Source organism: Notolabrus celidotus, chromosome 4, assembly GCF_009762535.1.
Source record: "Notolabrus celidotus isolate fNotCel1 chromosome 4, fNotCel1.pri, whole genome shotgun sequence".
Lineage (NCBI taxonomy): Eukaryota > Metazoa > Chordata > Actinopteri > Labriformes > Labridae > Notolabrus > Notolabrus celidotus.
In genome coordinates this window covers 30096549-30111693 of record NC_048275.1, presented here as the reverse complement: position 1 = coordinate 30111693, position 15145 = coordinate 30096549, and the positions used below count along the sequence as shown (strand labels likewise).

The window sequence follows — 15145 nt, the reverse complement described above, 5'->3', positions numbered from 1 at the left end:
CATCGCCGCTCTCTCAAATCAGAGCAATCTGTCCTCATATGGATGATGAGCTGAATGGGGGAGGGGACACTTCTTTCATGTCTTTGTCTCATTTGCTCAGGTTAAGAGGGTGCAGAAGTTGCATAAACCAAATGAATCATGTCCTAAATGGGTATTAGAAAAAATGCAGACTTTCATGCATTGAAAATGAAGTTTTATATCTACCAACTCTCCACCACTGAAAGCATGAAAGCAAGGCTAAACAAACAATACTGCTGGAGACAGGGTGAACTGCTGATGTAAGAGACTGTTCATTGTCTCTACACAAGAAAGAGAATCCTGCTCTGGGAGCTGATTCAGAAAAGATTTCAGCATGGAGGATTAAAATCTGCACCATCCACCATCCTCTATGTCTGTGACAAATGATGTGCAATGTGTGAATGGGCTTTTTGTTATCACTAACATCTACTGAGAGATAAGCTGGTGCATGCAAGTACATGAACAATTAGCGGCAGAAATGAAAATGTTTATTTCACTTAGAGTTAACATTCACAGCCAGTTTCTTCCTCCTGCAGTGGGGAAGCCGGTCAGTAAAGAGGAGGTCAAAGGTCTGTGCTGGGCGTCCTGGAGTTGCGTCCTGGGGTCAGAGGTCAGCGGCATCTGGCCGAAGTACTCCAATCTGACAGATATCAACGCTGTGGATGCCAATCACACTGCAGCCGTCCTTGTTACAGGAGACGACCTCGGCCTTGTTAAACTCTATAGATTCCCCTGTCTGAAGAAAGGTCTGCGTCTTTGTTTCTCCCTCAGCCTTTTAAACCAACTGTTCTGTCTTGTTGTTAAATGTGAGCCATCCTCTGTTTTTTTTCCAAAAGGAGCCAAATTCAAGAAGTACATAGGTCACTCAGCCCATGTGACCAATGTCCGCTGGTCACATGACTTGCAGTGGGTGCTGACCACAGGTGGAGCTGACCATGCCCTTTTCCAGTGGAGGTTCCTGCCAGAGTCAGTGATGAACGGAGGACTTGATGTCAACATACAAGGTACAGAAACAGACTTCAGATAGATCAACGTATGAGGAACAAGCTAGAGTCATTAAAGTACAAAACACTAGAGCTAATGCAAACAATGCCTCTGTAAGTGGTTACAGTAATTGAGAGGGCTCTGTAGGTCCTTTAGAGTTTCCATGTCCCCAAACTGGGCTGTGAATTTCCTTGAAGTCAAACCAAGCACCATTAAAAGAGATTAAGACGTCCTCATGGGAGTTGTGAATATCCTTGAAGTTCTGTATCAGGCTGTAGAGACCCTTTTAGAGTTTTGAGGGTTGCGTAAGTGGTTTCCGTATTCCCTGAAAGGCTTCTGAGATCTTTGTTTAAATTCAAAGGATGCTGGAAACGACTCCAGTTAAGTTAGCTGTGTGCATCCTGAACATAGGAATGGGATTGTTATAAAATTTTAGGAGCCCTTATGAAAGATTCAAGGCCATTATAGGTGGTTACACGTATTCCTCAGAGATCTTCGCAATCTTTTTGGCAGCTCTCTAAATGTTTTATAGGTTTTCTTTACACTTTAAAGCTAACAAAAGGAAACCTCTGATAAAACTTTGAAGGACACCTTGAGACTTCAAGGTTTATTGTCTGCAGCCTCTAATGCTGTTTCCACTGCAAAGGGTCACATGTTGTCTGTTGAGGGAAGGCTGGATGAGGTTTTTGTTTACACAAACCAAAAGTTTGCTGCAGGAGCTTGAAGAAGAGATTTAAAGATCTTATGAGAGTGAAAAGGTTTCAAGGTTTACGCCGATGATTCAAAGTTTTCTTTGGTATGTTTCTGTAGACCTTGCAAAAGTTAAACTGAATAGACTCTAAAGTGGTTTCTGATTTCGTTAATGGCTTTACCGAGGATTTTGATGTCAATGAAAAGCAAAATAAATGCACATAATGTCCAGTCTGATCATCCTGTTCACAGAAAACATGTGTAGGAAACTACAGCTCACAGGATCTGAATGAACAAATAGGAAGTAATGCAGTTGAATGTTTGAATGTTGACCTTTGAGTTACAGATGTGTTGGTTCAGATAGTTGAACTAAACAGAGCATGTCTGTCCGTCCTCTTTGCAGACAGCCATGGAGACTCCAACAGCGAGGAGTCAGACAGTGACGTGTCAGATGTCCCGGAGCTCGACTCAGACATTGAACAGGAAACTCAAATCAACTATGAGCGACAGGTGCGGCCTTCAGTGCTGAAAGAAGTGTGTGTGGTGTTGCTCTGGTGATCTGTAGCCTGTGAGCAGGGCACCAAACCCTCCGCTGCTCAAAGTGATTAAATATGGCTGTACATATGTGATACTGATAAGTGTGTTTTAATAGAGACTCCACTGTGACAGCTCCTTGTTCTTATTCCCGTCAGCCACAGCACAGCAGGGTACTGTGCGGTTGCCATGGCAATCCTGAAAAACGCCTTATCTCCCATGCCAGCCGCTGCCTGGCAGACTTCCCCGTGACTACAGTCTGCAGTTTGTCACCAGTTTTTGCAACAATGTGGTGTATGTAGATATGACTGAGAGTGTGTGTGTGACAGACTAAAACAGAATGAGAGTGTGTGTTTAATTTATCAGACGCTCCAACGTTTGATTGGATACAGCAGGAAAACATGGATTATTATTATTTATGTAATCCCATATCCTTCGCTCGTCCTTACTTACTTCCTGCTTTTCCCTCTTTATTAACATCCCTCCTCTCCAATTTGTCCTTCCATCATTCTGTCCCTGCATATCTGTTAACTCCCAACATCTTTATCTTGCAGATTTGTTTTAGTCATGCTTGTTGCTTTGATTTAATGGATTTCAACGATCTACACATTTTATTAGAATCTTATTCTTAAGTCATCCCCTGATGCTAGTCCTGGTTTCCTGAGCCTCGAGGCATTGACAAGTCTATATTTCATTGCTGTTCAATTACAGAAATGTTATAAGTTTTCAGTCAGCACATTCAAATAGTCAAAGTTGACTATTGTCCCTGTAATGTCTTAAAGGTACAGTGTGTAGAATTAAGCAGCAATAGCAGGACAGACTTGTTATGAATGTAATATAATATTCATAAGTATGTTTAAGTTACTGTATAATCACCTGAATATAAAGAAAAGTATTTTGTTAACTTAGAATAAGCCTTTTAAATTTAAGTAGGAGAGCCACCCCTTCTATAGAAGCCGCCATCTTGCACCACCATGTTTCTCCTGTAGCACAGATTGGACATGCGGTTGGAGATGGAGAATATTTAGTGAGTTGCTGCTTGAAATGCACTGGTTTAAAAAAATGAAGAAGAGTGGTTGTTGTGTGAGGAAAAAAAAATATTGATAGACGTTTTTGATGGTAAAAACTCGACAAATGGAGGATCATACTTGTCAGCATCACAGGAGCTTTTTGTCCTCGAAGGCTATCGTCGCCTCACATACAGAGGAGGTGAGCATGGGAGCTTTTCGATCTAGAATCTTACTGATAGATAGCGCCTAATATTCCCATTTCCGCACACTGTACTTTTAACATCTAGGTGTTTTTTGGTCGTAAAATGAGACTTATATTCATGTTCACATCTTTCGCTCTTCTTCAGCCAACATTTTAATGTGTCTCATGCTTTGGTTTTCATGGCTTAACACTTGCTGAATAACTGCCCCTCCAAACATCAACATGGAAGCAATATGACTATGACTGTGTTAGCATGCTGGTGCGGGTGCTGGTGCTGGTGCAGAGTACAGAATCACAGAGCCACCAGTAGACTATTAAGCACCTTTTCCATGAGGCTAGATTTACCTGTGTTTCTTCTTTTAGTATAAACTGTCTATAATGTAAATAATCTTGAAAAATACATTTTAAAAGTTCTGTAGTAATTTGTAATAATTGCAAAAACCACCTGAGGTCTAGTTTTTGTGGGAATATGCCATTTGTGCATTATATAAAGTCAAAGGGACCTCTGTGTATCACCTGTTTAGCTGCAGATGCCACAGAGCTCATGTGAATATAAAATGTAATAACTGGTAAAAGTTTCAAACAGAAGAAGTATTGTGCCAGACATCTAAGGCTTCAATGCTAATCTGATATCCTTCTAGGCCGAGGAAGAAAATAAACATATTTTCCTCAGATTTAGATGTTACCTAATAATCTGAGGAAGAGACTGTTAGGGTAAAACAGGGAATGTTCATTCCTGTCACAGTGAAATGGTCTGTAACTCTTCAGCGCTGATCCACCATGACGATCCATAAATATGCAGTTTGTGAAAGAGGAGCTGTGCCAGTCCCAACCCTCCTGGGAGCAAACTCTCTCCCTGTGAAACTCTCAGACGACTCAAACACGCCAACTCACCCTGAACAGAATCATTTGCATAAAAAATGAGCAGGCTTATATTCTGCCGAATGGAAACGCAGCAGAGTGTGATCGGTTTCATTCTCTAACCGAGCAGAAAAACGTGTCCACAGTAGATGTCATGTTGCTAGGTGGAGAACTGGGTCAGAAATCAGTGAATCAATGAATGAGAGACGTACATCCAATACTTTGTCAACCACAACCCTCATGTCAGTGGATCCCTGGGACTTTGTTACATAAAAAATACTCATAGTGAAAAAAGTCAGCATTGAGTTTAATGTTACCATGACTTCAGTGAGTGAGCTGTCAGCTGATGTGAAAGCTTTGTTTTCCATTGATAAATCTACACTACCTTAAAGAATATACAAAAAGTCTTTGGAAAGAAGAGAGAGTTTTAAACATGCTGACTCTCTGGCAGGCTCTGGAGTCACTAGGACCATCTCCTTTCCATCATAGCTAAGTGGATTCATGTTTATTCACTCAAGAGTAACCCTGAACATTAAACTAAAAGCATCATGTCCTCTTGACCAGATTATGACTTTAAGAAGAACAAAATATGATAAAAGTGTATTATAAGACTTTTTAGCAGTGACATCTCTCGACTTTAAACATGCTCCCCAGAGGATGACCTCTACAGTTGAATGACCACATGACCTCCAATCTTATTACCCTCAGAACAGATTTAAGTGTTTTAGCTCCACAGTTTGTAAGGCTCTAAAAACACTTTATTTTTTACCTCTATTGTAGTTGATGGGTAATGAATTGGCAATTTAATTTATGTGTGTGGAAATTTACCTTATCTGTCTGTGTGTGTTTGTGTTTGTGCAGGTGTACAAGGAGGACCTGCCTCAGCTGAGACAGCAGAGCAGAGAAAAGAAACTGCAGGTCGGGTCTTTGAAGAGACAGAGAGGACCAGACCAAGGCCTCCGGCTGCAGTTTGTGCATGGGTAACATCAATCAATCAATTAAGCTTTATCTATAGAGCACCTTTCATACAAATCAATTCAAAGTGCTCTACAGCCATTGAAAACAAGAAAAAAAAACAAAAAGCAGGAATAAGATTATGGCAAAACATGCTACATATTAAAAAACAAAAATAGATTTTGAAGTAGAGACTAAAGCACACACACAACAAAAAGACACAAACTCAGGTCAGACCTAGCTTTTTTTTTTTAAATCTGGAACCTCAGTTAATTTTCAAGTTGACCAAAATAGCTCTAAACACTATGATCACGACAGCCCTAACTTTACGCTTTACCATAAAAGAGGGTTTTCATAGACCAGTCTAGATCCAGTTGCTCAGTAACGTGCGTGTGTTTGTGTGTGTATGTGCAGATACCGAGGTTACGACTGCAGGAACAACCTGTTCTACACTCAGGGGGGTGAGGTGTTGTACCATGTGGCGGCAGTAGGCGTCGTCTACAACCGGCAGCTGCACAGTCAGCGTTTCTACCTTGGCCACGACGATGACATCCTGAGCCTCAGCATCCATCCACTGAAGGACTTTGCTGCTACTGGACAGGTACACACACACACACACACACACACACACACACACACACACACACACACACACACACACACACACACACACAAACACATACAATACTATAACTTTTAAAATGTCTTATTAACTCATCATCAGATGAATCTTTGCAACAATCCTCTGTTGATCCAACCACGCTGAACTGTGTTGTGTTTGAGCAGGTGGGGAGGGACCCAGCCATCCATGTGTGGGACATCCAGACTCTGAAATGTCTCTCTTTGCTCAAAGGTTTCCACCAAAGAGGAGTGTGTGCCTTGGACTTCTCAGGTATCCTTTGTGTGTGTGTGTGTGTGTGTGTGTGTGTGTGTGTGTGTGTGTGTGTGTGTGTGTGTGTGTGTGTGTGTGTTCTTTGTCATCATGATGACTAATTTCAGTTAATAAAACCGATACAGTAATAAGGTACAGTAACTGCTGTGTGTGCATCTGTAAGAGTTTTTCAAGCTTGAAATGAGACTGTAGGTCATACCGACTACCTGACACACATAGACCATTAATAAGACATATCCTGTTGCCAGCAGTTTGCAGACTTAGCAAACAGTGTTAATCTAGCTTTTTAAAAGCATGCCAAACCAAATGATTTAGTGTTGCTCTCTGGACTTGTATGATCTGATCTGAAGCCATGGAAATAGTACGAGTGTCTCGTAGACATTTTGAGTTTCAAGTCAAGTTCCAGAAGTGTACTTGCGTATATTGTATACATATTTCGGTATGCATACTCTTACATTTAATGTATTTTTTATACTATAATAATACATAATATACTAGTAAATATGTAATATTGTAATAATATTAACTGCAAGCATTAACTTTTTGTCATTCAATCCAATGTTGTTTATGTTGTGTACAATTTACACTTTGTGCTTACTTGCATATTGTGTGAATGTGGACAAATGGATGTTCTCCCAAATCTTACACGGCCATTGTGCATTTAAAGTAAATGACCATTACAACATTTGACAGCTTCTTCTTCATCATCTTCCTCTTCCTCTTTAATCTGTTTTTATTGTTTGACTTCTATTTATTTTGTTGGAATATGTATCAGCGCTGTTATTGGACTTCTTGTGTGTGACCCCAAGCAAGATGTGGAAGTTATGCTTCAATTTGCATTGGTGACATTTCCACCCCTTTCACTGTATAGACAAGATAGAGGAGTGAATGCACTTTTGCATTATAAAAGCAGTTGTAAGCGTGAAGGAGTGCAGACTGAAGGACAGCCTGGGTTGTAAGAACTGAAGATAGCTCAAAGGGCTTCTAGTTTGCACAACACCAGATGACACTATGAGATGTAGGAGAAACGGGCTAATGACTGCTTGGTGTTAAGTGTTTAAAGGAATATTTCAGTTTTTATGAAGAGGGGTGGTATGAGTTACAGTACACTATTGCTCCTGCAAGCCACAATGAGTGCCGCTGAGCTCTCCCCCTTTAATGAGAAAATTCCCAGAGGACCGGCAGGCAAGCTAGGCTATTTTCTCTGTGAACAGGGGCCTCCTATTTCACGTAATTTCGCTAAAGTTGAGAAAACATGGTCCATGCACTCATCATGGTGCGAATGCATGCATCAGTAGAAAAAATTGGAGCTATTCAGTTTGCCGTCAGAAACCCCCTTTGTTTTGGCACTATTTTCGGACACACCTCGCAGACCCTTGTTCTTCTGCTGCATGAGCACGGATACACGCTGATTGTGGCTTGCAGGAGCAATAGTGTAACTCATACGACACCACTTCAAAAAAACTGAAATATCCCTTTAAGTGTGTTATGTTTTTTCTTGAGGTATGTCTTAGTGCTCAGCAGAGTCACAAAGAGACCCACATGTGGTCTTTCAGCTGCAGTTTCCCTGTCTGGACTGTTAAAGTGGCTCCTTTGTACAACAGCTGAATACATGTTTACACAGATATGTATTTTCTGTGTGTTTCTGATGCAGCTGATGGAAAGAGTCTGGTCTCAGTGGGAGTCGATGATGGACATACAATCATAGTCTGGGACTGGAAGAGAGGAGAGAAGCTCGCTATTGCCAGGTACTTTAAAAAAATATGTTAGCACTATAAACCACTGCCAGGTACTCAAGCATTATCTGCATTTTTTTAAAGTGTGTATTCCTTCTGTGTATGACTCTGTATTTATTCTGCAGGGGTCACAAAGAGAAGATTTTCGTGGTGAAGTGTAACCCCATGCTGACGGACAAACTAGTCACAGTGGGAATCAAACATATTCTTTTCTGGCAGCATTCAGGTAAAAGCTGCAGGAAGCTTGTTTGATTATCTGACTTAGTTATTTATTCTGCATGAAAGTTTTTTGTTTGTTTGTGTTTATACCTGGGAGGTTGACTTGGGAGTTCTTGCGGGAGGTTCCTCACAGCGGGTGGAGTCAGTAACAAGAGCTGTTTTACATTAACATCTTTGTTCTGACCTCTCTCAGGAGTCAGTGTTCGCTGTTTGTTCTCTAAAAAGTAATTCTACACCTACTCTTTTCTCTTGCCGAAGTAACCCTTTTTGTCTTATTACCAGTATAATCACCATAAAATCATTAATACTCTGCAGTCTGTTTGTGACCTTTTTCTTCTGCAACAGCAAGGGTCCCAAAAGGCACAATTAAACCCTTTATGAATCAAATTTTGAATCTCGTGTGTGAGAGTTTGTGACCTTTATGCCAGCAGTTCTCAGACTTGGATGAAAACTCTGTAGGGGGAGGGAGCTCATTAGGGGGGTGAGGAGGGAGGGATGTGAGCCAAAGAAACTGTGTGGGTCTGGCTGCTGATTTGGCCACTTATCAGCACAGTCAGCGGTTGTAGCAGCCGTGGTGTCTGATTTCTGCAATTCACATCACATTTGCTTCTCAGTCAGGAAAGACTTCATGACAAGTGAACAATCATTTATTTAAGATTTAAGAAAAGGATGCTAAATGTGCAATGTCTCCAGAACTAGACTCCATCATGACATCTTCATGTATTCAAAGGGTTAATAAGGTTGACAGCAGCTTAGGATACCTCCCATGGAGTCCAGATACTGGTGGTGATAGAAGAAGGATGCAGGATGGGATAAGGAGAAGAGGTGACTAGGGTTATGTCTTTTTGGAGTCAAAACTGAGTTGAATTGGAACATGAATTTGTGTGTTTTATGGTTTTTTTATGTCAGTTTTTTTTTTAGATGTAGTGTAGTCACTTCTTGCTGTCACCATATAATATCCATTATGCATAAACCCTTCATACATCAATCAATGAATCAATCTTTATTTATATAGCGCCAAATCACAACAAACCTTATCTCAACAGGCTTTTACTAATAGAGCAGGTATAGACCGTACTCTGTTCTATTATTAACAAAGACCCAACATCATGACAGGATAAGATCCAGTCCCATCTTACAGACAGGACTTAGTCTGATCTGGTCCCAATCCACCATCAGCATTACATTTACCGATAAACTATAGATCGTGCCTTAAAACGATGGAATCCCAAAGAATCCATTAATCACTGTCTAACATGCTTGGTTACGCTCAACTAGAACTGGTAATTGCTGTTTCACACCCTTTAAAGTTGGGCAAATTTACCTTAGCAGATACAGGCAAAAATTGGGCCCAGGTTGTCACACACAGCGTTTAAAATTAATTATTTTTTAAAATCATACAACTTGTGAGAGAGAACTACATCCATTATAGTTAATGAATAAAATACTTTAAATCTCCAAGGCTCCAAGCTAATTAAAATTGACCATAGTGTTAATTGTGCCCTCCCACGTAGGCCTGTGGAAGGGCAGGGAGTTCCCAGAACACAGCCATACTGCCAAATATAACTTATGATGGTCTAGACTGAACTCAAGAAAGTTCAACTTCTCCTTCATATTTTTTTAATGTTTAAGCTAAGCATTTAAACCTAATTTAAGATGTGTGCTAATCTCTTTAAAAGCTATCATGAGCATAGAGGATATTACTCGTTCTTAGAGAAGACCAAGATTAAGTACTTAAGCTTACCGATAAAGGTCTTTCTGATTCAGCTTTCCTCTCTCTGTCTTCCAGGTGGCGGTCTCACTTTTAGGCGTGGTGCATTCAGGAACATCAGCCGTCCAGAGACTATGATGTCTTTGTGTTACGGCCGCAGTGAGGGGCTGGTGTTCACAGGGGCCACTACAGGAGACGTTTACATCTGGAAGGAACCGCTGCTGATGAAAACAGTCAAAGCTCACGATGGGCCTGTGTTTGCCATGTTCTCCCTTGACAAGGTGAGGAGGAAACGTTTGTGTGTGAGAGAGAAACCGTCTTATAATTATCTTCAGGAATCAGGAAAAGAAGAGTTCTAAAATCTTTGACGTCAGCAGTTAACTTCCAAACCCTGATGTACAGAGGTCACAGGCCTCTGAAAGCTGGCGACCTGGGTTCGGTTTCTACAAACAACCATTTACAGCATGTCATTCTCTGCCCGCCCTTTCTAGTTTCCTTCTCTACCCTCTGATCTATCTCTCAATAACCCCAAAAATTATCTACAGGTCCAGGTTTTGATTAAACAGTGTGAACGGTTCTCCAGACGATTTTCCTCCCACTAATGATCTGTTTACATTCTGTGAGCTGAGTGTGTGTATCAGAGTGTGTGCATGTGCATGTGCATGTGTGAGAGTGGTTGTACCTTCTTGTACTCAGTATTAGTCACGTTGAACAGGGTTGTCGGCTAAATGCCCAAAAATCTGAGTGTAGGAGCGAGCAGACGTGTGCTTTATTCACGTTTTTTTGCTGTCATCTGTTTACTCTTGTATCCTCCCTCCTTAACTTGCTCCCTCCCTTCTTTTTTCTCTCTCTCACTTAATTCACTACATAACTCTCTCTCTCTTCATGTACCATTATTTGCAGGCAAGCCAAAAAAGGAAGAGGCAGCAAAAACTATCAATCCACAAAATGTCATCTTCTTTTGAGTTCATGCTTTTGCTGTTGTTTGTTTTAACTTTCAGATTAACCCTTCCCTCTTCTTATCAACACAACATCTGTGTGTGAATAGTGCCCATCCCTCTTAAAGCATACAGGTGTGTGGTAGTAGGTAGAGAGTTGTATCCTAGAGGAATCATTACTGAAGAGAGAGTGGGTTATTTTCTTGATTTGTACTTTCACTCACATTTCTATTCAGTGGAGCTGGATTTATGAAAAGTAATAATTAAAAATAAAAAAAATTAAATAAAAAAATTTCACTCTCCCTCTTTTCACGTCATGCCTCCTTCCAAGAAACTAGAATATCTTTTACTTTGTCAGCGTTCAGGGAGTCAGTGAATGTTTTATGACTCCAAGAGTTCAAACTCTGTAAAAATAGACTCTGTTAAACAACACTGACTGGGTCTGAGTCTTCAGATTAAACATGAAGCAGATCTGAAGATCTCCAGCTGAGTGGGAGAACAAGAGAGACAAAGCTGTGAGAAGAGGAAGACAAAGATTGAAGGCTGACAGCCCACAGAGCTAAAGGAGGGGGAGGTGGATGCCTCTCGCCTATGTGACATGCTTCTGTTTGTTTCAGCCCAGCAGGGAGCTGTACTTGTTTCTTATAAAGATATCAGTAACTCAGAGAAAACAATTTGTGTTCAGGGCTTTGTGACAGGCGGCAAGGACGGCGTGGTGGAGCTGTGGGACGACATGTTTGACCGCTGTCTGAAGACATACGCCATCAAGAGAGCAGCTCTGTCCCCAGGCTCAAAAGGTACACAGCTCTATCCACTACATAAAAAACCTTCCACTACAGACCCCCACATCTGAAAAATTAAACATCACTCTGAAGCTAAAGTACTTGTTCAAAAACAACACTGCTCTCAGATGCCCTGCCTGCTGAGATAAAGCAGAGTCCTTATCGCAGCAGCTCCTCGCTTCCCTGCATTTCCTGTCCACTTCCTGCTTCCCTTTAGTTAATGGGCACCGAATACCATTAAAGAACGTCATTTTTGTTTGAACATGAAGGCTGGCAAGCCACAGCTTCAGCCTCTCTGACAAAGATTCATCTTTTCATGGCTGAGTGAGAACAAGATTAAAAATCCATTTGAAGTTTTAACAAGCAAGCTAAAAGGCTTCTTTGCTGTGTTTAGTGTCTGCTCTCATTCTCCTCGAGAACACAACATGCTGTCCCAACAGTGTTTGAGTTTTCTCTTTCCTGTATTTATTTTTGCCATAGAGAATAAAGTCTGTTGAATATTTAGTCATACTTGCTAGGAGGCTGTATTTATAGCTGTATTCACACATGCACATAACTCCTGGAAACGTAATTTTCAGGATGAGCTACATGTGTGAACACAAACTGCTTCAATTTCACAACGACTTTACACAGACTCTTTCCCGAGTGAGCTGATGTGAGAACACGGCAGGAAATATTAAGAAAGATGCACTGTAAGCAAGTAGTTAATGATCATATCATGTGACCGGTGCAAACCTGGAAAAGTGACACATAACAGGATTAATAAAAACATCCTAGGCTGAACAGAGAACATGTGAAGATGTCTGCACATCTACCTGTTTGCACATAGCTTTGATGTAAATTCAGAAACTGTCATGCAGTGGAGGTGTCTGTTGCTTCATTTGCCGTCATGTTGTTAACCTTACACCCTGCCTTTCGTGTCCTTTTGATGTCATGTTCTGCCCACCTAGACTAATCTCTTGCCTCCCTCATCCTAAAGGGAAGTCTTCACACATTCTGGCAGAGAGCTCCTGAAATTTCCAGAAAACTTCAGTCCTGCATGTGAAAGAGGCTTTTTCAGCACACAGAGCAAATTAAGAGGAATCAGATAAAAAGAAAAGATAAATACATACTGTGGGAAAAAACACAGAATAAAAAAATTTAAACCGAGAAATGAATTTTAAAAAGTAAACATTAATGTGAAGAGGAAGGCTCTTTTCCGCGCTTGTAAATTAAATCATGTATCCAATCTACCCTTCAACATTAATAAAATGTTGAGTTATATTTTTTAAAGGAAGGATGATGAGTAAGGTAGTGGCTCTGCTATTCAACACTGCCATCTGGTGGCCACATAGTGAAATACACCTCTCTGATCATAACCAGTAACCTGAGATTGATTGGCTCTCTGATGACTCTGTTTGTGTTCAGGCCTGCTTCTGGAGGACAACCCCTCCATCAGAGCCATCACTCTTGGTCACGGTCACATCCTGGTGGGAACCAAAAACGGAGAAGTCCTGGAGATCGACAAGACTGGACCCATGACTCTGCTGGTGCAGGTATGTGGGAGTAGGGCTGTCAGGGTATCAGATTTTCACCTCAAGATGAGCGTGGCAAGAAAAATTCACAACAAGATTATTATCCTGATATTTATAGAAAACCTGAAAAAAACCACCATCTATCTTTTAGATTAAGAAAAGGCACAATAAGGATGGAGCAACACTTTACTTTATGAATCTCATTAATAAATACAATTGACTAGCGTGGACTTGCAGTTTAAGCACGCTCTCCATATATAGAGGCTATAGTCCTTGTCGCAGTGGTCACAGGTTCGACATGTCATCATGTATTTCCAATGATGTTCAGGGTTAAGTTTTATCCACGTCACCAGCCAGATGTGAGGAACTATTAATTAAACAAAACCCATCTCTCCTGATTATAGTTCTGCATTACAAGTTGTCCACAACCACCCTCTCGTCTTTACTTAATGAATTAAAAACGACAGGGAAACTCTTTGGGTACTGATAGAAGACCGGAGACTAGTCCTTAACAAAAAGGTGAGTGTGGAAACTGTTTCCATGGTGACAAGAACTGTGGATCGATGAGGAGTTAGACTTAAAAAAAAAAAAAAAAAAGACAGTCCATCTCTATTCTTTACAGTTTAGATTAAGCAGCTTAAGTGTGTTTGTGTGTGTGTGTTTTTGCAGGGTCACATGGAGGGTGAGGTTTGGGGTCTGGCTCCTCACCCCCTGCTCCCCATCTGTGCCACCGTCAGCGACGATAAAACGCTGCGACTGTGGGAGACATCAGCTAATCATCGCATGGTGGCCGTCCGCAAGCTGAAGAGAGGTCAGATGAAGGAGCAAACTGCAGTTTTTAAATGTTTTATACTATTTGAAGTGAGATCCATTCACAGAGCTCATGTTTCCAAACAATCAGTCCAAACTTTCAAATTATAAAGATTACATTCAAATTATATAATTTATAAATTGTCACATTTGAGCAACTAGAAAAATGTGTTGGGTAATTTTATAAGCTTAAATAAAACTTTGTACGACTATTACCTCAGACCGCAAATACCTGGTCCGAACAGACTTTTAGGCAGTTACCACAGAGAGGAATTAAGGTTCAAGAGAGTGATGACTAAAGAATGACAGCTCAGGGAATAACTAAATGACTACTTGACATGTAAACTCATGAATAAACCCATAGGTCAAATAAAGAATCGTTCAGTCACAAGTTACCTGACTAAACAGAGAGCGTTTTATGGTTTGAAGGTGGTCGCTGTTGTGCCTTCTCTCCCGACGGGAAGGCATTGGCGGTGGGTCTAAGTGATGGCGGTGTGCTTGTGGTAAACGCAGACACACTGGAGGATCTGCTGAGCTTCCACCATCGCCGGGACGCCATCTCAGATGTCCGCTTCACCCCTGGTATATATACACACACACACACACACACACACACACACACACACACACACACACACACACACACACACACACACACACACAAAACATTTCTGATGATGCGTCTGCTCATTTTCCCTTTTATCTGACATGTTCTCAGACTCAGGTAAATTCCTGGCGGTGGCGTCACATGACAGCTTTGTGGATCTCTACAACGTGCTGAGCAGTAAGAGAGTGGGCATCTGTAAAGGAGCGTCAAGTTACATCACACACATTGACTGGGATAACAGAGGTAATACACCATGCATCTCTCCTTTATTTCAAACGTCTTTAAGCTTTCCTCTGTATTTATTTCCCTCCTCATCTGCTCAACCCCAACTCGGTCTCAGCAGATGGCTGTCTAACATGAGTCTGGTTCTGCTTAAGGTTTCTGCCTGTTAAAGGAAGTTTGTGCTTGCTACTGTAACTTGCTAAATTCTGCAAGGTGCTCTGCTCATAGTGAATTAAGATGAGATCAGACTGAGTCTTGTCTATAAAATGGGACTGGATCTGATCCTGTCTTGATGTTGGATCTTTGTTAACAATACAACATAGAGTATGGTCTAGACCTGCTCTGTTTGTAAAGAGTCTTGAGATAACATTTGTTGGGATTTGGCGCTATATAAATAAAGATTGATTGATTGATTGATTGATTGATTGATTGATTGATTGAAGAGGGAGTTTCTCTCTTCT

At 41.0% G+C, this 15145-nt stretch overlaps 1 protein-coding gene across 1 annotated transcript in view; it reads left to right on the top strand.

Annotated features, from left to right (window-relative positions):
- Window positions 1–15145, top strand: part of LOC117811848 (echinoderm microtubule-associated protein-like 6) — a 61758-nt gene that overhangs the window by 26082 nt on the left and 20531 nt on the right. Inside the window, exons 12-25 of the mRNA XM_034682325.1 lie at window positions 555–764; window positions 855–1022; window positions 2096–2202; window positions 5161–5279; window positions 5668–5854; window positions 6040–6145; window positions 7800–7893; window positions 8007–8107; window positions 9890–10092; window positions 11435–11546; window positions 12939–13066; window positions 13715–13856; window positions 14285–14437; window positions 14574–14705. Of these exons, the coding sequence (XP_034538216.1) occupies window positions 555–764; window positions 855–1022; window positions 2096–2202; window positions 5161–5279; window positions 5668–5854; window positions 6040–6145; window positions 7800–7893; window positions 8007–8107; window positions 9890–10092; window positions 11435–11546; window positions 12939–13066; window positions 13715–13856; window positions 14285–14437; window positions 14574–14705 (1962 nt within the window). The remainder of the gene's footprint in view (window positions 1–554; window positions 765–854; window positions 1023–2095; window positions 2203–5160; window positions 5280–5667; window positions 5855–6039; window positions 6146–7799; window positions 7894–8006; window positions 8108–9889; window positions 10093–11434; window positions 11547–12938; window positions 13067–13714; window positions 13857–14284; window positions 14438–14573; window positions 14706–15145) is intronic.